This window comes from Mobula hypostoma, chromosome 13 (assembly GCF_963921235.1).
Source record: "Mobula hypostoma chromosome 13, sMobHyp1.1, whole genome shotgun sequence".
NCBI lineage: Eukaryota > Metazoa > Chordata > Chondrichthyes > Myliobatiformes > Myliobatidae > Mobula > Mobula hypostoma.
In genome coordinates this window covers 57,805,663-57,828,618 of record NC_086109.1, presented here as the reverse complement: position 1 = coordinate 57,828,618, position 22,956 = coordinate 57,805,663, and the positions used below count along the sequence as shown (strand labels likewise).

The 22,956-nt window shown below is 40.6% G+C and overlaps 1 protein-coding gene across 1 annotated transcript in view; it reads left to right on the top strand.

Moving 5' to 3' along the window:
- Window positions 1-22,956, top strand: part of adam10a (ADAM metallopeptidase domain 10a) — a 171,164-nt gene that overhangs the window by 55,556 nt on the left and 92,652 nt on the right. The window contains exon 3 of the mRNA XM_063065742.1: window positions 21,745-21,863. Coding sequence (XP_062921812.1) covers window positions 21,745-21,863 — 119 coding nt within the window. The remainder of the gene's footprint in view (window positions 1-21,744; window positions 21,864-22,956) is intronic.

Genomic DNA, 22,956 nt, shown 5'->3' with positions numbered 1-22,956 from the left:
GCTGGGTCGCTCAGCTGCTTTATAGTTGTAATGTAATTAAACTTGTGCATTCTGTACACCATATGATAAAGGCTATTACCTGCAACTATTGTATTGACCTGTCCTGCTGTCCTGCTACAAATATCCTCCCTATTCCTGTTTAGTAGCATCTCTTCAAATATGTATTACTTCACATTTGTGGATTAAATTCTTTTTATGGAATCTGCCAGGCCATCCATATCTTTTAATAGTGTGAAAATTTCCTATGTACAATGAAAAACTCAGCAACAAGGAAGACAAACTCTTGGGCACATGTCACATCATCAGCTGCATGCTCTCTCCAAGTTGTACATTATCCTGACTTGGTCGGGGTGCTGGGGAGCGTGTGGGTGACGCTGTGTCTTCATGATTGCTCGGTCCGAATCCTGGAATTGTCTTGTAGGAGCACGTCACTAAAATTACAATAATTCAAGAAGGCAAGTAAGGAGACAGAATAAATCCCTGGATTTTCTAGCAATGTCTAGATGCTTAAAAAATCGTCTGTAATATTTCGCACTTTAGATTGAATGATTGAGACTAAGTACTGACCCTGTTGAATCTCTTCCATAACAGGCTTTCAATCATTAAAAAATCTACAGTGCCTTGAAAAAGTACTCAGCCCCCACAACTATTTTCACATTTTACATTTTAAAATTTAAAATATATCGAAGTAGGATATGTACGGGGTCTTTCTTTTTTTTGTTAAATTTAAAATGGCTTCTTTGTTATGTTATACTGGGGAATGCTGAGAAAGTCTCTAACTAGACAGTTGCTTGGGTTATAATAGATAGCAGGGTGCTATTAACCAATGGGTGGTCATGTATGGTTTTGTTTTCGGATATAATGCTGTATCATATGACTGTGGACGGGGTTTTTGGGGGGAGTTGGAGGAGAGACAAGGAGAACGGCGGACGTGCGGGGGTTTTTGGGGGGAGTCGGAGGAGAGACGAGGACGGTGGACGTGCGGAAAGGCTCCGGTCGATCACTTCGGGTGGTCCCGAGCCGTGAGTCGACAGGATTTGGGTGGTCGTCCAGAATCGATTGAGCTCCAACGGTTGCACGTGAAGAACTTGGACTTTGATAAGTGTTGGCGCCTTTTTTTTCATTACTTCCTTTTCTGTATCAAATTTATATTAATGTCATAGAATTAGTAATATCTATAAAGTGTACTTGTTAAAATTTACTGGGTGTGCTGGCTGATGCTTGATGTTTCGGCTTGATTCGGGCGGCAGCCGACCCCGTGGGAAGTGTTGAGGCAGGTGCTGGGTGGGATTTCCCCTAGACATATACGAGCCAATATACTGAATGTTACAGATATTTTTGAACTAATCTAGAAAACATTGTGCATCACATCAAATCAAAAGAAAAATTCCAAAAATTGTCAACAATTTACTAAAAAATTTAATTAATGAAAAATTAAATTGTGAGGCCAAAAATATATTCATCTGCTTTGTTATTACTATGCTAACCTACCTCGGGTGCAAAACTTAGCAACTCACCTGTGGAAAATTGGAGGATCACTTGAATAAATATCCCCTCTCTCTGTGAGATCCAACAGTATGGTAGATTTTCGCCAGATCAAACCAAAATGTAGACAAAAGGGTTTTCAAGTGAAGTCAGGGAAATGATAATAGAGAAGCACAAATCTGAGGAAGGCTATAAGACTATTTCAAGGGCACTGAACATACCTTGGGGCTCAGTGTAGTCCATCATGGAAAAAGTGGGGAAACTATGAAACCACATTTATACTGCCTAGGTCAGGCCACCAGAAAAGTTTGGCACTTGTCAGAGAGGCTACTGTGACGTGAACAGTCACTCTGAGTGAGCTGCAGAAATCAGTGGTTGCAACTAGAGAAAAGTTCATGGCTTCACAATCTCTAAGGTCTTGCACAAAAAGGGTATTTATGGAAGAGTGGCAAGGAAGAAGCCATGGCTAAAAAGAAATCATATCCTTGCCCATAAAAACTTTGCAAAGCACCACTTAGAAGATACTGTAAAGATGTGGAACAAGGTCTTGTAATTGGATGAGACTAAAGTAGAATTTTTTGGCCCAATACTAAGTAGTATGTGTGGAGTAAATTTAATGCTGCGCATCAGCCAGGTAACTCTATCACTATAGTAAGGTATGGTGGAGGTAACATTGTGCTATGGGAATGCTTTTCAGCAGCAGGGACTGGCAGTCTGGTCAGGATTGATTGGAATATGAATGCTGCTAAATACAGAGAGATCCTGAATAAAAACCTGTTGGCTTCTACCAGAAAGCTTAGACTGGGGAGGAAGTTTGTCTTTCAGCAGGACAATGATCCAAAACACACTGTCAGAGCAACCATGGTGGTGCGGCTTCAAATGAAAAATTTGATGTCCTTGAGTGACCCAGTCAGTGTCCTGACCTTAACTTGATCAAACATTTCTGGCAAGACATCAAGACTGCTGTTTACCCCTGCTCCCTAACTAACCTGGTACAGCTTGAGCAATTTAGCAAAGAGGAATGGGTAAATCTTGCTCCATCACGTTTTGCAAAGCTAATGGAGACTTGTCCAAAAAGATTACTGGCTGTAATAGCTGTGAGAGGTGGTTCAACTAAACACTGAGCAAAGGAGGATGAATACCTTTGAACTGCTGACATTTCAGGTTTTGAATTTTTAGTTTTTCATGCTTTACAATTTTCTGTTGTTGTTTCTACTGTGAAAAAAGGAGCACATAATTCACAAATTAAAATTTTCAGTTAAATTGGTCAAAATATGAACAAAGAATTGTGTGCTGAATACTTTTACAAGGCACTATATTAACTATTACTGAGCTAATTTGGGGTTCAGCTTAGCCCTTTCCTGAGGATCCCACTTTTTTTTAGACCAGCCTGTCATACAAGACCTATCAAGTTTTACTAAAAGGCCATAGATATGATCAAATGAACTCCCTTGTTACCTCCTGAAAGAATTAAGGAGAGGTCATTTCTGGTTCACAATTTAAATCCATGCTGACTATCTCAAAGCTGAGTATTGTCACATGCACAGTTGCAACAAAAAGACTTACTTGCAGCAGCATCACAGGCACAGCATCAGATGCACAATATTCACAAAAAAAAGCATAAATTAACTATGTGAAATTAAACAAGAAAGAGCAATTAAGATAAAACAAAACAAAGTCCATTGTAGTGAAAAGTGGTCGTAGTGTACTATACTAAGGTAATGATTAGGTTTGTGTAGATGCGTATCTCTTTAACTTATTTCTGTCCTTCTAACTACACCTTTAACCATCCCTTGAAATGAATTCCATTAATTTGCTACCTTCCAAGTTTAACTTACTTGATCCCTTTTGAAAGCAGCATAATTTTAGCTGCCCTGTGACACTAGTCTTGTAGTCAGAGAGAATTGAAATATCTAAATGTGTCAGCAGTTTCCTCATTGGATATTTGTCATCTGGGTCTAGTGATGTATCAATTTTCAAGGATGATAAACTCCTGACTATGTTTAACCTCTGCAATATTGTACCTTGTTCAACTTATGATATTGGCATCTTCTTGCTCTTTATAAAAGCAGTTACAAAATATTCATGTAGAGACTTGCCTGTACCACCTGCGTTGCATATAGCAGTATATTTTTAGTCCCTAAAGAGCTCTACACCTTGCTTAGTTATTATCCTCGCTGTCTGTGCTCACCGAAGAGTTTTTAGAATTCCTTTGATGTTAATTGCCAGTAGCTTTCTCCGCTTTACCACGTTCCCTTAATTTTACCTACACTTCCTACACTCTTCTGGGGTACCTTCTTAGTAAACTCTCTAGCTGATGTGAAGCTCCCTTTTATAATATTACCCTTCCTTTTATGTGCTAGGACATAGAGTGGGCTCTGGATTTGATAGCATTGCCTTTTCTCTTTGTGGGAGTATTATACCATGAATGTTTTGCATCTCCTTTTTACGTATGATACTCCAAGACTGGTTCTGTTTGCAAGCAGTGGTTTTAGTTTCTAGTGCACTTCTCAGTCTAATAGAGTTGGCTTTGCCCCAGATAGATTCTCTACTTCTTTCATCTTGTCCTTTAGCCATGATAAATTTAACTGTTATGGTCACTACCACTAAAATGCTGTCCCATTGGTGAAGCTTCCATCTGCCCAATTTCATTCCTTAAAGTTAAATCCTGATTTGTATTTGCACCATCCTCAACTTTGTTGTGTTTGTTGCGTATTGTTAATGGGTTTAAGAATTCTGTCCCCTCTTTTTTTTAAACTGTCTGTATCATAGTTATATTTATGATGATACAATTGCTCCCCCCCATTAGTCTTGTGTCAGAAATCACAAAAATTAGTTAAATGAATGTTTATTTCATTTTTCAATCCATTTGGTGTCCATAGCCTTTCTCAGAGCAGTATCTCTTTAACCATTGGTGAATTCCCCAATCATCAATATTCTGGGAATCACCAATCGGAAACTGACCTGGATCATCTATAAAATGGATTGCAGAAACCCCAAGAAACTTCAAGACATCTTAAGTCTTTGACCCCTGCTAACAGGAAAGATGGAGCAGCAGCTGATGTTCAGTTGCAAGTTTCTCTCCTATCTTTCATCATTCAGTCTTGAATATAAAGCCTTTTACTCACTTTCACTGGGTCAGAATCTTGATATTTCCTGCTTATTAGAAATGTGTATGTTTTAAGGAGGCAGCTCATTGTTAGTGTCTGAAGGACAATAATTACTTGGAACCAACATCACGCGTATTGATTTAATGTTTTTGATGATTTGAAGTTAAATTTTTACCACACACAAAAATGTTGGAGGAACTCAGCAGACCAGGCAGCACAGATGCTGCCTGCCTGGCCTACTGAGTTCCTCCAGTATTTTGTGAGTGTTGCTTGGATTTCCAGCATCTGCAAATTTTCTTGTCTTTTAACTTTTTGGCATATCTTTTAAAATCTTCACCATGGTAGTTACTCCAATGATGGTCCAAAAGTTACAAGTACAAATTTGTGAAGGTTAAATTTGTCAACACATTTTTATGTTAACTTTAAAACTTTAACATTGTTTTGCAATGCTTAGTATTTGGTATTTTTGGGTAGGAAATTTCCATCTTGATTCTTTTTGACCAAAGTTGATAATATTTTTAATGCTGGAAATCTGAGTTGAAATTGAGAGGAAAAAATGGGTTTACTTCTTTTGAATCAAACATATGTAATTTGGCAGTAATTATTTTTCAATACCAAGTTTTCATTGAGGCAGAAGGAAAGTTAGAATCTTCAACCTTCAAAGAACAAACAAAGAAGATGTAGAGATTAATTTCCACTTAGGTACCTGAGTTGATTGCTTCTGTGTTGAGACTAATCCTTCCACCAGAAGTTCCTGTTTGCTGTGTTTTGTTTCAGATGGTCCAGAAAGGAGAAATGAGCTAGAAAGATAGTAGATTAATAATTTTGGGTATTTGGCCAGTCACTACTCCTCACTGGTGCAGCTTGGCCAATGTGTAGTCCAGAAAGGCGGCAACAACAAACACACCAGCTGCTCTTCCTAGAGTCTATATTAATTTTGTGTAGCCTGAATCATAAAAATGAGGCAGCTGCCAGTATGCCTTCCAGCCTGTCGCCCAAGTCAACAGAAGGAACTTGAGCCTCTCTAAACAGAAGATGCAATTATAGTCTCATCTTAAGGCAACTGCTCTATTTCCCAATGCATTGTATGATGCTGGCTGGACTTGGAATAAGTATAGTCCTAATGAAGTGTCTTGGCCCAAAATGTTTATTCCCATCCACAGATGCTGCCTGACCTGCTGAGCTCCTCCAGCACATTGTGTGTTGCTTGGAGTAATTGGTTTAGTTAAGAATGAAATATGAATGTGAAGAAGACATCACAGGGGACTTTGTCTTGTTTTCTTTTCACTAGGCAAGTTATGTTTGTGGAAGTGGAACTACTATTTGAAATGTAACAGCTTTATTCATAAGATTAAAGATAAGTTATCTTTTAAGTGTGCAGGAAGTGGAATAAAACTTAGATTTACATTATTAAAATGAGGCATTGTGCCATGGTTCAATATTTTGTGCTGCTGTTTGACTATGTTTATGAAAATGCTCAGCTAAAGTTTGTCTCATTTTTTATGACATTTCATATGCGATCTACCAAACATTCCAGAAAAGGAATAGTCATCTAATGAGCCTTAGCCTAACTTAATTTCTAAATACAATCTTCTTCATTTTTATAGCATTACATTCTGTAATCATTTAATTTGGTTCAGCAGATTCTGCAAGTAAAGAGATTTATGAAGAATATATAGAATGTTGGGAAGTTTTGCCCTTAAGTGCTATAACTTGTGTCATTCTAATGCCAGAGATAATAGCCCTGATTATATAGTCTTCCTTATTCTCATTAATTTTCTAACTTTAAAATTTGCTTGTTTTGTTAAAGACTTGTTCTTACTGATTGACAATGTAATGTTCAAGGTGTAAAGTTATTCAAAAATTTGGAAGGTACCTGGTAATACTGTGGTCTGTAATTTGTCTTTACATTTTTGTGTGGTGTGTAAAAGTCTGTAACTCAGTGATGATCTAAGTCTCCACAGATGTCATCATTTAATAGTGGGTCAAGAGGATAAACACTGACGTTTATCATTAGGACTGGATAAAATTTGCCGTGAGCCATAATGATTAAGACCTGCAATTTTTGCAGCTACCTTCCAGCAGGCATCACTATAGTTGAGTGTGTTGCAACTGTTATGTTTCTATGCTTTCCATGGTTTACCAGGATGCTGCCTGGTTTAGAGGGCATGTGCTATTATGAGAGGCTGGATAAATTTGGGTTGCTTTCTTTGGAGCCCCAGGAGCTGAGGGGAGATCTGACAGACGTTTACAAGATTATGAGAAGCATAGATAGAGTGGATAGAGAGTATCTGTTTCCCAGGGTTGAAATGTCTAATACCAGAGGGCATGCATTGAAGGTGAGAGGGGGCAAGTTCATGGGGGATGTGAGGGGTAAGTTTTTTACTTGGAATCATATGCCTGGAATGTGCTGCCTGTTGGTGGTAGAGGTAAATAGAAGAGACGTTTGGATAGGCACATGGATGTAAGGAAGATGGAGGGATATAGACACATAGGCAGGAGAGATTAGTGTTTGGGTGTTTTTTGTTTTGCTTTTTTGGTTTGGCACAACATTGTGGGCCGAAGGGCCTGTTCATGTGCTGTACTGTTCTATGTTCTATGTTCAAAGAATGCTTTGCTTTGTTTTTACCAATTCCCATTCTGCAGTGTCTTTGATAGTGCCCTGAGTAAAGAATCAGTTATTTGTATTTTGGGCATCTTTAGCAATGAATGTTGAAATCATGTCATTAATTTATTGACCATTTGCCCTTTTTCTTTAGCATCTAATCCTCATGGGGATTTGCCTGGATCTCTGTAGTTAGTTTTGCTTGTTTTTTCATGGGTGGAAGAGAGGAAATGGTGCTCCGATAGTATTCACCACCACCCCTATAAACAATGCTTGCTTTTTCCTGGAAATATGATTCACTTGGCTGCATTATTGGTGGGTTGTGAGCCTGATAATGAGCCTCTCTGTGCGAGTATCACTGTCCAGTATACCAGCTGACCTTTTCTTTTGGTCAATTTCTCACAAGCTTCCTTTCTTGGGATTGTTAGAATTGCTACAATCCAAAGGGAGGGCAACCCATTTCACCATGTCTATGCCAGCGTTTAGTGGAACAGTTCCATTGGTTCTATTTCCCACTCTCATCACTACAAATAGTTTTCTTTCTCCCTTGTAGATGTAAGGGTGATGTCGATCTTGAATGACTGTGCACCACTTTCAAAGATACCGATAATAGCTGTCCTTGTCCTTCTATGTTTTGCAGCTCCTAGTACCTTGTTCCTGCAGGATTCATCTTTTACCCATGTAATGTAACTCATTCTGAATGATTTAAGACTTTGCAGAGCTTTGGTACATAACATTTTTCTCCCCTGTGTAACTGGGAAACACTGAATTTTTGCATTCCAGGAGTGTTTCCTTTTGGGTGTAGTAGAAATAACCACAAAGATCATGCAAACCAGGATCTAACTTCTATACCTATGTATGCATTGCAACATGGAAGTTAGGAGCAAGCTGGAGATCAGAAGCTGGTGCTGACTTCTCATTCATCTGCTGAATTCTGCAGTGTGTGTGGACATTGACTGCACACAGATCAAAGGGGCCAGGTGCACTTTGAGTTTATCGTCCTTTTAGCCTGACAGCAGCCAACTCTGACGTGGAGAACATGACCTCATTCCTTTGGACATGGTTGCTGACCTTAATTGAACACCCAAATGGATTGTCTTTTTTCTTTATTTTCTTTAATGTTTGTCTTTGAATTCTTTTTTCTCATTAAAACTTTGTTTATTTTCAAATGTTTTTCTGTTTCCGAATGTGTCTGATCATTGATATTAAAAATAATTTGGCCTGTGACAGCAGCTGTCTGCTAATATGCAGGTGAAGTGGTTCGGGGCCCAATCCTCCACCTTTGGCGTAGTCATTGGTGGCAGGCTGAACCTATACGGCTAGGAGAATAAAATGTAGCTGCGGGAATATGACAGCACAAGTGATGAGATGAGTTTAAGTATGATCTAACCTGATAGCAGGAAGCACTGAATGATTAGCCTCTGGGCTGGTCTTCTGATTAAGTGGGGAACATATTGTAAATTGTTTAGGTGCTGCAGTGCTGTAGGTGGTGGGAAAGTTGAGTCAGATCTATATTTTGTGTAGGTGTATAAGTATTCCTATGAAATGAATTATAGAATGCAATATAAAGCTGTCCACTTAAGACTATTTCACAGCAAGTACCTGAAATTTGATTAAGTTTTATTCATGTCCTGGCCTAATCCATAGAAAACTTGCCTTATTTAAGAATCATTTTTCCCTTAAGTCATGCCCTGTCTTCAGTTCATTGGCTGGCACTATGATGGCAATAGACAAGTCAATGAAAGCTGCATTTCAGTAATTCTGCCAAATGTGGCCCTCTTATCCTAATTGCACTGTAGGGTTTTAAAACACTGAAACTGGTCCTACTGCCCACAACACGCCCTTGGATGAGAGTGGGCAGGAAGGCTATTGGAAAGTGTAAGCCTGGTGAAGATGAGGAAAAGGAGCACAAGAAATGCCACAGCAGTAACTTTTCCAACTGGTTCTTTCAAATCATCACTAATAATAACATGATGTTTTAGAATCTGACTATGATCAGCGCTTTTTTCAATGTAGACTATAACTGAGGTGGGTGAATGGAGAAAAGGTTATGAGCAAGTTACCAAAGGCACCTTCTGAAGTATTGAGATTTAGAGTATTTGCATAAAATATACATATTCTTGATTCCTGATTTTTCACATTATTGGTTATGGTCAGGGAAGTTCGAAGTTAAAATGAAAGAAAGTACATTAGCAAAATGTGATCATATGGCTGTTAATTATTTCCTCACCTATTGAAAATGTTTTGCTGAATAAACTTTCAAATGAGAGTCATAAGTTTTAAGAGGAGATTACCAGTGTCCATTAAATATAAAAAGATTGATCTTTTTTGAAATGCTTGATGAATACTGAGTGATCTTTTCAGAATAGTTGGTAAGTCATTACTCGGAGGCCCTCTGATTTAATGAGAGGTCTATTTTCCAATTTCAAACTTAATCTTTTTAAGAGGCAGACTTTAAAATTTAATTGCTAATACATAGGCCATTTGCAGTTGGAATATGCGTTTTGTTAATGAACCTAATGGTTATTCAGAGAGCTGTCTCGTTAAAACAGTTTAATTTTATTAAATTCTTCAAGAAGTGATTAATGAATAAGGAAAATTATAGGCATTGAAACAACTTCACAGATAAAATGAGCATTAAAATCCTAGAAACTAGAATGATTTAACCCAAATGAGTAAAATAATATATCTGAAAATATAACACGAAGCCTTAATTTTCAATGTTTCAAAGATAATCTGTCATTAGTACTTACACTGGAGCTGTTTGATATCTCAGATTGGCTTTTCCACTTCATGTGGTTCTTAAATGTTAACCCCAGTGATTTTGTTGGGGAAATAAATTGGTTAGGAACAGTTAAAATTATGGTTATAAAAGAGCCAAAGTAATGCATTACTGGCACTAGAATAAGTTTCAAAGTTTCTGCTTGAAAGGCTTGAAATATTTTAAGAAAAAATATTTAATTTTCTTACTGACACCAGTAATAGAAACAAATATCCAGGAAAAACACTCAAAAAATAATTTGGAATTAGTTGCATTGGGAAAAGTGGGAGTTCTGTTTGGGGTATGAAAGTCTTTCTGTTACATGGCATTAGGGACTAGGAAGAACAGACGGGAGTGAATTCCTTTGCAACTTTCTAGGATTGATTTGTGAGAGATTCTGTCAAAGAAATCTGTGTACAATCAGTCCCTTTAGTGTGGATGGAGTAGTTTAAAAGTCCTGTGTCCAGTTGGCAGCAATTATAATTTGAAAGCAGTTACTCGGTCAAATATATCAAGAATCCACAGTGATGGGAACTTGTGTAGAGTTGAGAAATAATGGCCGTGACACTGCCAGAGTTTTCTGATTTTCTGGTACTGCTGTGGATCTGATATATGCGCTTGAGTAAATATTTGGAGCCTTGATGTCTGATCCAAAAGTTGGCTGGCTGATAGCATTAGATTTTGTATATCCCTGTAAGCAACAGTAATGCTGCTTTCACCAAACAACTGCCCATTCACCACCTCCCTCATCTCCAGTCAGGCCCAGGCCCCAAACAGTCCTTCCAGGTGAGGCAACACTTCACCTGCAAATCTGTTGGGGCTGTCTATTGTATCCAGTACTCACAGTTACAGCCTTCTGTACATTGGTGGGACCTGACGTAAATTGGGGACCACTTTGTCGAGCACCTCCGCTCCATCTGCCAAAAGTGGAATTTGCCAGTGGCCAACCACTTTAATTCCTGTCACCATTCACATTCCAACATGTCAGTCCATGGCCACAATGAGGCCACTTTCATCAGAGTGGAGGATCAACACCTTGTATTTCAATGAGATAGCCTGTAATCTGATGCCATGAGCATTAATTTTTCCTTCCAGTAATTTCCCCCTTTTTTTCTCCTTTCCTTCCCCCTTCCCTCTTCTGTTCCCCACTCTTGCTTCTTCTCGTCACCTGCCCATCAGCTTTCCCTGATGCCCGTCCTCCTCTTCTTACTGCGATGTTACACTTGCCTCTCCTATCAGATTCTTTCTTGTCCCTTAATCTTTCCAGCCTTTACCTTTCTAACCACCTGGCTTTACCTATCCCTTCTAGCTCATCCTCCTTCCCCACGGACCCCCAACTTTTGATTCTGGCATTTTCCCAATTCCTTTCCAGACGTGATGAAGGGTCTTTGCTCAAAATATCAACTGTTATATTAATTTCCATAGGTGCTGCCTGACCTGCTGAGTTCTCCAGCATTTTGTGTATGTAGCATTGGATTCTGTCAGTCTTGTATATAACTGTTGCATTTTGCTTGGAACTGGAACTTGAACACAGTACCTTTCATTCTTACAGGAAGGTTGCTGAAGAGTTCACGTGACATTTGTTAAAAATGTACTTTCGGTTGTATCGCAATTAGAATAAACACATTTTGACCTTTTTCTGGAACTGATAACCTAACAAGAAGCCAGGTCTTTGCTAGACCTGTAACCAATTATTGAGGGCAGCAATTTAGTTAGCATGTAACACAAGCATTTATAAGAAGATGAGACATAGGAACAGAATTAACCCACTTGGTCCATCGAGTCTGCTCCACCATTCCATCATGGCTGATTCATTATCCCTCTTAATGCTGTTCTACTGCCTGCTCCCTGCAAACTTTGATGACCTGACTAAGCAAGAACCTATCAATGTCTGCTTTACATATACTCAATGACTTGGCCTCAACAGCCATCTGTGGCAATGAATTCCACATATGTATCACCCTCTGGCTAAAGAGATTCCTTCTCATCTGTGTTGTAAATGAAGATTCCCTAGTCCCTTTGCACCTGTAATTTTCAAATTTTCTCCCTGTTTCTTCTACTAAAGTGCATGACCATGCACTTCCCGACACAATATTCCATCTGCCACTTTGCTCATTCTCCCAAACTGTTGGTCCTCCTTCAGACTCCCTGCTTCCTTAACATTACCTGCCCGTCCACCTATCATCTGCAAACTTGCCCACAAAACCAGTATTTACATCATCCAAATCTTTGACATTTAACGTGAAAAGAAGCGGTCCCAATGTTGACCACTGCAGAACACCACTTGTCACTGACAGCCATTCAGAATAGGCCTCCTTTATCCCCACTGTTTGCCTCCTGCCAGTCAATCTCCTATCCATGCTAGTATCTTTTCTGTAATACCATGAATCTTATCTTGTTAAGCAGCCTCATGTGCAACACCTTGTCAAAGTCTTTCTGAAAATCCAAGTACACAACATCCAGTGATTCCTTTGTCTTCCCTGCCTGTTATTTTATCAAATATTCCAACAGATTTGTCAGGCAAAACTTTCCCCTTAAGGAGACCAGGGAGGTAGTCACCCTGAAGTTGTAGGAGGCAGGTTCTTGGGTGACTGTCAGAGGGAAAGGAAATAGGCAGCTAGTGCAAAGTATCCCTGTGACCATTCCCCTCGATAATAAATGTACTACTTTGGATACTGTTGGGGGAAGGGTGGGGTTTACCGCCAGCGCTAAGCTGCAGCGATTGGGTCTCTGGCACCGAGTCTGGTGCTTTGGCTCAGAAGGATGGGGAGGGGGAAAGAAGAGGACTGCAGCCGTGATAGGGGATTCAGTGGTTAGAAGAGTAGACATGAGGTTCTGTGGACATGAAAGGTGGGATGCTGCCTCCAAGGTGCCAGGGTCAGGGATGTTACAGCATTCTAAAGGGGGAAGGAGAGTGAATTGAAAAGGCTGATGAACACAGGACTGAAGGTGTTGTATTGGAATGTACGCAACATACGTAATAAGATAGATGATCTTGTGGCGCAGTTAGAGATTGGCAAGTAGGACGTTGTGGGCATCAGAGTTGTGGCTGAAAAAATTATAGCTGGGAGCTTAATATCCAAGGATATATTGTATCAAAAGGGCAATCAGATAGCAGAGGGGGTGGTGTGGCTCTGTTGGCAAAAAATGAAATCAGTCCTTAGAAAGAGGTGACATGGGATTGGAATCCTTGTAGGTAGAGTTAAGAAACTGCAAGGATAAAAAGACCCTGATGGGAGTTATTTACAGGCCCCTCCCCAAACAGTAGCCGGGATGAGGGATATACATTTCAATGGGAAATAGAATAGGAATGTGATAAGGGCAATGTTACAATAATCAAGGGGAATTTTAATATGCAGGAAAATTAGGACAAACTTGAGGAAATTTGTAGAATGCCTACGAGATGGCTTTTTGGAGCAGCTTGTGGTTGAGCCCACTAGGGAAAAGGCAATTCTGGATTGGGTGATGTGTAATGAACCAGATTTGATTAGGGAGTTTACAGTAAAGGAACCCTTAGAAGATAGTGGTTATAATATGATAGAACTCACCCTGCAGTTTGAGAGGGAGAAGCTAAAGTCAGATGTATCAGTGTTACAGTAGCGTAGAGGGGATTACCAAGGCATGAGAGAGGAGCTGGCTAAAGTTGATTCAAAGTGTACACTAACAGGGCTGATGGCAGGACAGCAATGGCTGGACTTTTTGGGGGCACTTTGGAAGGCACAGGATAGATACATCCCAAAGATAAAGACCTATCACTCTGGTTCCCGTACCCCTGCCAAATTAGTTTAATCCCTCCCAACAGCTCTAGCAAACTTGCCTGCAAGGATATTGGTCCCCTTTGGTTCAGCTGTAACCTGTCCTTTTTGATCATCATCTGCCTCACAAATTCCTGAGAGCAGATCTCAGAAAGCTGCCTCCACTGATTGTCCAGATTGTTTACTTAAACTGGGATCAATCAGTATAAGTTGGTCTTTAAACATATTTGTCCTTAAAATGTTTGTAAAATAGTATCTTGTAGTAAAATAGTACCAAAAAATAGTACTAAATAAAATAGTTACTAAAATAGTAACTTTGTACTCAAGGCAAATCTTTTAAAGCATTTCAAAGCTGATCTACTGATCATAAAACGAATATAAAATCATATGCTTAAGTAGAAAGTTGTGTTCAAATCTTAATGTGCCAATTAGAACCTGATTATTATTATAGTTCATAAACCATGTGTTGGCAAAAAGGACTGGAGGAAAATGCTTACGTCAGCTGCAACACAAGAGTAGAATTCTTCACGTGTTTGGGACAAGTTGCAACCAAGTAACCTCCATTAAAAGCTTTTCGTTACTCTGGTCTTGAAGTAGTATGGCTGTTAATAACCGTTGAATATTTTTCACCTTAATAAACTAGTAACTATTTAACTTAGAATAACTACTATCTGTAAATGTCCACCCTGACTTTTGTAGAAATGGTTCCTGTAAATCAACCCCCAGATTGAAAGAAATATCCACCCTTTCGATTGATGTGAAAGAAACATTGGTGCTATTTCAAGCATCTATGTGGATGATATTTTATCAGAACTAGGAAAAGACAGAAATCCAAGTTTCAGAGAAGATTTATTAATCACTACTGGTGTGCCAGAAAGAGATTTGAATAAAAAAAAAGGCCATGGATAAGTGAAAAGGGAGCACTGGGACATCAAGATACGAAGCACCCCTGTTTCTGCAAATCTGAAATAAAAGTATGGTGGAGGTCCCCAGCACTTCAGTGCTGATATAACAAGCGGTCTACTGGAGGAGCTTGCCGGGTTGAGCAGTATTTGTTGGTAAAGTCGGGGGTGGGGGTGGTTGGGGGCAGCTGGAGTAGTAGGGATGGTGGGGAGTGTCAGTGGTTTTGGTCTGGAATCCTGAATCAGGACTGACTGGAAGATGAAGATGGCCTTTTTATAGAGGAGAAGGGAATGGAGACGGGGGCTAGTGGACAATTGATAGACTGACGAGGGACCTTGCTGAGGCACAGCGACAACTCGCGAATACCTCTTATTTACCCCTCGATCATGACCCCACTAAGGAGAATCAGGCCATTGTCTCCCACACCATCACCAACTTTATCAGCTCAGGGGATCTCCCATCCACTGCTACCAATCTTATAGTTCCCACACCCCGCACTTCCCATTTCTACCTCCTACCCAAGATCCATAAACCAGCCTGTCCAGCTCATTGTCTCAGCTTGCTCTTGCCCCACCGAACTCATTTCTGCATACCTCGACACTGTTTTATCCCCCCTTGTTCAATCCCTTCCTACCTATGTTCATGACACTTCTCACGCTCTGAATTTTTTCAATGATTTTAAGTTCCCTGGTCCCCACGGCTTTATTTTCACCATGGATGTCCAGTCCCTATATACCTCCATCCCCCACCAGGAAGGTCTCAAAGTTCTCTGCTTCTTTTTGGATTCCAGACCTAACCAGCTCCCCCCTACCACCACTCTGCTCCGTCTAGCAGAATTAGTCCTTACTCTTAATAATTTCACCTTTGGCTCCTCCCACTTCCTCCAAACTAAGGGTGTAGCTATATGGGTCCCAGCTATGCCTGCCTTTTTGTTGGCTTTGTGGAACAATCCATGTTCCAAGCCTATACTGGTATCTGTCCCCCACTTTTCCTTCACTACATCGATGATTGCATTGGCGCTGCTTCCTGCATGCATGCTGAGCTCGTTGACTTCATTAACTTTGCCTCCAACTTTCACCCTGCCCTCAAGTTTATCTGGTCCATTTCTGACACCTCCCTCCTCTTTCTTGATCTTTCTGTCTCTCTCTCTGGAGACAGCTTATCTACTGATATCTACTTGAAGCCTACGGACTCTACGGACAGCTACCTGGACTATTCCTCTTCCCACCCTGTCTCTTGCAAAAATGCCACCCCCATCTCGCAATTCCTCCGTCTCCGCTGCATCTGCTCTCAGGATGAGGCTTTTCATTCCAGGATGAAGGAGATGTCCTTTTTTTAAAGAAAGGGGCTTCCTTTCTTCCACCATCAACTCTGCTCTCAAACGCATCTCTCCCATTTCACGCACATCTGCTCTCACCCCATCCTCCCGCCACCCCACTAGGAATAGGGTTCCCCTTGTCCTCACCTACCACCCCACCAGCCTCCGGGTCCAACATATAATTCTCCGTAACTTCCGCCACCTCCAATGGGATCCCACCACTAAGCACATCTTTCCCTTCCCCCCCTTTCTGCTTTCCGTGGGGACCGCTCCCTATGTGACTGCCTTGTCCATTCGCCCCCCCCCCCCCACCCCATCCCTTCCCACCAATCTCCCTCCTGGCACTTATCCTTGTAAGCAGAACAAGTGCTATACATGCCCTTACACTTCCTCCCTCACCACCATTCAGTCCTCCAGACAGTCCTTCCAGGTGAGGCGACACTTCACCTGTGTGTAGGCTGGGGTGTTATACTGTGTCCGGTGCTCGCGATGCGGCCTTCTATGTATTGGTGAGACCCAACGCAGGCTGGGAGATCGTTTCGCTGAACACTTACGCTCTGTCCGCCAGAGAAAGCAGGATCTCCCAGTGGCCACACATTTTAATTCCACGTCCCATTCCCATTCTGATATGTCTATCCATGGCCTCCTCTACTGTAAAGATGAAGCCACACTCAGGTTGGAGGAACACCTTATATTCCTGCTGGGTAGCCTCCAACCTGATGGCATGAACATTGACTTCTCAAACTTCCGTTAAGCCCCACCTGCCCCTCGTACCCCATCCCTTCCTTCCTTGTTTGTTTGTTTGTTTATTTATTTTCTTTTCCCCTTTTTTCTCCCTCTGTCCCTCTCACTATAACTCCTTGCCCATTCTCTGGGCTCCCCCCCCCCCTTTCTCCCCAGGCTTGCCATCCCATGATCCTCTTCCTTCTCCAGCCTCGTATCCATTTTGCCAATCAACTGTCCAGCTCTTGGCTCCATCCCTCCCCCTCCTGTCTTCTCCTATCATTTTGGATCTCCCCCTCCCCCTCCAACTTTCAAATCTCTTACTATCTCTTCTTTCAGTTAGTCCTGACGAAGAGTCTCGGCCCAAAACGTTGACTGTACCTCTTCCTATAGACGCAGCCTGGCCTGCTGCATTCACCAGCATTTTTTGTGTGTTGCTTGAATTTCCAGCACCTGCAGATTTGCTTATGTTTGAGGGACAGATGGAGCCAGGTTTCCATCTTTTTACCCCCCCCCCCTGCAAATCCCTGGTCCTAATTCAACTCCATCTGCTTTTCAGCCTTCATCCCTCCTTAATCTAACAATCATCCACTGCTCCCTGTCTCACAAATTCCCCCCCTCCTGTTTATATTGACTACCTTCCCCCTCTATTCAGTCCTGACAAAGAGTTTCCACATGAAACATCAACAGTTCCTACCTAGGCACTACCAAGCACCCCTTCCCTTTTCTTCCATGCCATGCTACGCCACATTACATGCACACTTTCTATGTCTTTGTCCTCAATTCTCATAACCTGGAAGGCCTTGTTATATGAAATTTTTGAACTGTGTTTCCCAAAGGCCATACTGTACCATAGAACAGTAGCTGACTGGACAAGTTAACTAACACAAATTACAGATGGTAAGGGATCTGGATTTGTTCTCTGTATGGAGCAGAGGATATGGGAATTAAACTTGGATGGAAATACAGAAGGGATGTTGTTTACCATCAACAACCTGTGGTATGAATTTCTCTTATCTGTCATCTGTAGAGGATGGTCAAAATTGTTCTATTTCTACTAATTGGAGAATCTCAAAAATTGGGATGCACTTTCAAAGTAAAGGGCTGGTCATTTAAAACTGTGGTATGTAGAAATTTCTTTTACAGGGTGGTGACTCTTGAATTCAATGCTCCTAAAGATCATAGAATACTACAGTATTGAAACAGACCCTTTAGCCTACCTAGTTCATGCCAACTTGATCTTCTGTGTAGTCCTGTCTTTCTGTACCTGGACCACATCCCTCCAAATTCTTCTCATTCATCTACCTATCTAAATTTCTTTTAAATGTTACAGTTGAACTCACATCTACTACTTCGCTGGCAGCTCAATCCATTCGTGCACCATCCTCTGAGTGAGAAGTTTACCCCTAGATTCCCTTTGAATATTTCAACCTAAAACGTATGATCTCTTGTTCTAGTCCCTTCCCCAACCTGAGGGAAAAAGCCTGTATGTATTTACCCTATCATAAATTCGTACACCTCTACAAGACCTCCCTTCATTCTCCCACATACAAGGCAATGAAGTCCTACATATTAAACTTTTCCTTATTACTCAGGTCCTCAAGTCCCAGTAACATCCTGCACACTTGCATGCTTATTGATAGCTTTCCTGTAGCTATGTGACTGGAACTACATGCATCACTCTAAATTCAGCCTCACTGATGTCATGTACAACTTAAACACAATATTCCAACTCCTGTGCTCAATGCCCGATTTATGAAGACCAATGTGCCAAAAACCTTCTTTACTGTCTGTGATGCCACTTTCAAGGAATTATGGACTCATACCTAGGACCCTTTGTACTGCTGCAGACCTCTTTGCCCGACCATTAGCAGTGCACGTCTTATCCTGGTTTGTCCTAACGTGCCATCCCTCACACTTCTCTGCATTAAATTCCACCTGCCATTCTTGTCCATTTTCCCCAGCTCATCAAAATTGCACTGCAACTTTTGATAGTATTTCTCGTCGTCCACTATGTCCCCATTCTTGGTGTCATCCTCAAATTTGCTGATCCAGTTTACCACATCACGCAAGTCATTAATATACACTCAGTGGCCATGTTATTACATATATCGTGTACTTAATAAAGTCGCCACTGAGTTGTCTTCTGCTGTACCCATCCACTTTTCCAAGTTTCAATGTGTTGTGTATTCAGAGTTTCAATGTGTTGTGCATTCAGAGTTACTGTTCTGCACATCACTATGTAACACTGTCAGCCTGAACCTGCCTGGTCATTGTCCTCTGATCTCTCTCATTACCAAGAATCTTTTACCCACAGAACTGTATGTTATTTTTTGTTTCTGACATCATTCTCTGTAAACTCTAGAGAGTGTCATGCATGAAAATCCCAGGAGATCAGCAGTTTCTTAGATACTCAGATTACCTCTGGCACCAGCAATCATTTCACTGCAAAAGTCATTTAGATCACATTTCTTCCCCATCCTGATGTTTGGTCTGAGCAGCAACTGAAACTCTTGACCATGCCTGCATGCTTTTATATATTGAGTTGCTGCCACACGATTGGCTGATTAGATATTTGCATTAACGACCAAGTGTACAGGTGTAGCTAATAAAGTGGCCACTGAGTATAGATGATAAACAAAAACAGACCTAGCACTGATTCCTGTGGTATACCACTAGTCATAGGCCTCTAGTCCAGCCAGTGTTGGAGCCTGTTGGCTATTTCATCCTAAATGCCAAATGACTGACTTTCTGGACCAGTCTCCAATGCGATACTTTGTCAAAGGTCTTGCCAAAGACCACATAGATAATGCGTTTGCCATTTCATCATCAACCTTATTGGTAACCTCAAAAAAAACTCTATAAGATTGGTCAGACATGACCTACCAGGCATAAAGCCATGTTACCTATCCCTAACCACAAGAGATTCTGCAGAGCAACACACACAAAATGCTAGAGAAACTCTGCAGGTGAAAATGAATATACAGTTGATGTTTCAGGCCAAGACCCTTCACTGGGACTCAAAATGAAGGAGGAAGTCGCCAGAATAAAGAGGTGGGTGGAGGGGAAGGAAGACAAGCTAGAAGGTGATAGGTGAAGCCAGGTAGGTGGGAAAGGTAAAGGGCTGGCAAAGAAGGAATCTGATTTGAGAGGAGAATGGACCATGGGAGGAAGAGAAGAAGGTGAGGCACCAGGTGGGAGGTGATACACAGGTGAGGAAAAGCGGTAAGAGACAAGAGTGGGGAATAAAGGAAGGGGAAAGGGAAAAAAATTACTGGAAGGAGAAATCAATGCTCATGCCATCAGTTTGGAGGAATATGAGGTGTTGCTCCTCCACCCTGAGGGTGACTTCATTGTGGTAGAAGAGGAGCCCATGGACCAACATATCAAAACAGGAATGGGGATAGGAGTTAAAATGATTGGCCACTGGGAAATTCTTCTTTTGGGGGATGGAGCGGAGGTGCTCAACAATGCAGTGCCCCAATTTACGACCGGTCTCACCAATATAGAGGAGGCTGCATTGGGAGCACCAGATACCGATAGACAACCGCAACAGATTCGCAGATGAAGTGTTGCCTCACCTGGGAAGACTGTTTGGGGTCTCAGTCCCTTCTCATTCTTCCCCTCCCCGCCCCCCCATCTTTTTATTCTGGTGTTTTCCTCCTTCCTTTCCAGTTCTGATGAAGGGTCTCAGCCTGAAATGTCAGCTGTTTATTCATTTTCATGGTTGCTGCCTATCCCTAATCAGGCCCTGTCTATCCAATTACTTTTATATCTTGTCCCCTAGAATACCTTCCAGTTACTTAGCCACAACTGATGTTAGGTTCACAGGATTAAAATTTCTTGTACTGTTCTTAGTTTTAGAATACTGGAACAAAATTAGCTATGCTATCCTCTCATCCTCCAATACCTCACCCCTGCTAAGTACATTTTAAGCATCTCTCAGGGCTCCTGCATTTTCTGCTCTGGTCTCCCACAAGGTCTGAGGAAACATGTTGGCAGGTCCCGGGATTTTAGTTCATCTCAAGACAGCCAGCACCTCCTCTTTCATAGTCCAGATATGGTCCATGAACTCACTATTCTTTTGCCTCAGTTCTAAAGTCTCCATGTCTGTCTCCTGAATAAATAAGGATGCAAAACAAAAATTAAGTTCTTCCCCATCTCTTTCAGCTGCATGAATAGCTGACCACATTGATCCTCAAGAGGACTAATTTTGTCCTTTGGGGTGGATCTAGATAAAAATTTGACATATCAAGAAGATAGAGATGATGGGGAACTGCCACTGAGCCAGTGTCGATCAGCCACGATCTTATTGAATAGCCGGGCAGATTTGAGGGGCTGAGTAGCCTACTGCTAGGTCTAATTGCTCAGGTTCATAGAGTGCTAAGCCTTGCAACTTAGTCTCAATGAAAATATGGACACTGGATCTTGAGTTACCATTCGAAAATGTCAATTTTTAGTATTTTTCTGTTCTAGTTTGAAAATGACTTTCCAGAACGTGTTGTTACATTAATAACTTCCTAATAATATAACTGGCTTTGTATTTGCATATAAAACACTATAAAGCCTTAACTTTAAGGGTCTAGTATGTTTTAAAATATTTCAATATGAAGTTGATAGAACTCCATGTTTGTTTAGAACTGTTAATTATAATTTCTGGTACAATTCTGTAGAACTGAGTTTGAGAAAAAAGTTGGTAAAATTAAATTGAGGTAGATACTGACAATGTGTTTTGTTTTTGCTCTATCCTTTCCCTTTCTGTTTATTTGTCCATTAATTCTGATTTGAATAAACAGTGCTTAACTAAAAATCCCACGGTGCATATTTTTGCAACATATGTATTTCATCCTGCAACACATGTTTACTGGAAAAGCTAACTAGAATGAAGTCAGCTCATAGTCTGTTGGTATTTTAGTGAGTGATGGATGGTGGCATAAGCTCCATTTTCTGCAGTATAGAGGAAAGAAGTTGATTTAATTTGCATGTGAAGATTTTAACGTAATATGCAAATTTATTCACATCAACTTTTAGAAGATGGCAATATTGTTAAGTTAATTCAATTCTTTTTGCTCCTCTCTTATTAGGAATTTCAACCTAAGAATGAAGCGGGACACCTCTTTATTCACAGATGATTTTAAAGTGGAAGTGTCAGGTGAAGTGTTGAATTATGATGTCTCCCACATCTACACTGGAGAAATCTATGGTAAGATTATTATTTGTAAACTAAAATAACTGCACAGCGTGTACTACCAAAACAATTTGCTGATACGGCTGCTTCAGTGATCAGAATCCAAATTATTACTTTCTAAAACTTCCTCATTCTCTACAATGTGAAAGTAATGATTTTGTTCAAAAGAAAATTAATGCAAATGATATGAAAGCCTAAATAATGTATGGTGCTGCTTAATATGGTGTCTTTGTAGTCCTATTTTCCCTCCAACTCCTTAAGTGCATTTACTTCCACTGGGTAAAATATACGTTTAATCTCTGCAACTGCTTAGGCCAATATTTTTCAGATTAGTTAAAATGTGATTTGGTGATATACCTCATTTGGGATATAGACCCAAACATAATCATGGTTTCTTATGTAGTGTTTTTTCCTAATCTTCTCTAACCTTTAGCTAAAGTAGTTACTCTCATCTAAATGTATTTTTATCAATGACATGAATAAAATGTTAAAATAAATTATCAGATCTAATTCTTAAGACAAAAATAGTTGTTACCTTGTTGTTTAGGTAATTAAGAATGAATGGTTAGGAAGGTCACATATTCAATTCACAATTTGTACTCTGTTCGCGGGAACTGCGAATGCATTTGAAAGGTCTAATAAGCCATGATTACATCTTCATGATTGCAGTCTGATGACTAGATATGCATATGCATGCATCAGTGAAGACTGGATCAAGGTCATTCAATTGCATCCACTATTGAGTAGCCTGTGAATGGAAAGTCATTTTGCATTGAACAATATTTTATGCTGTCATCAGAGTTCAAATTGTATTTCAGTATTTCCCAAATCAATTGAAGTCTCAAACGTGGGGGATATATATGTGAGGCAAACGTCTGTTTTAAAGAAATGGTTATATGCCCATAATGTGATGGGTAATGCCTGTGACAAAGTTGCACTTTTACTGCTACAGCATCATGCCAGCCTAATATGTGATCAGGTCTGGCATTCCACCTGGACTAAACCTCCACTGTGCCTGACAGGAAGATCTTTGACAGTGTCATGCTGCTGAGAGACACCATTGTCTGTGTGCAGGACAGTGAGGTGAATGCCTGCCTGGTCATTTTGG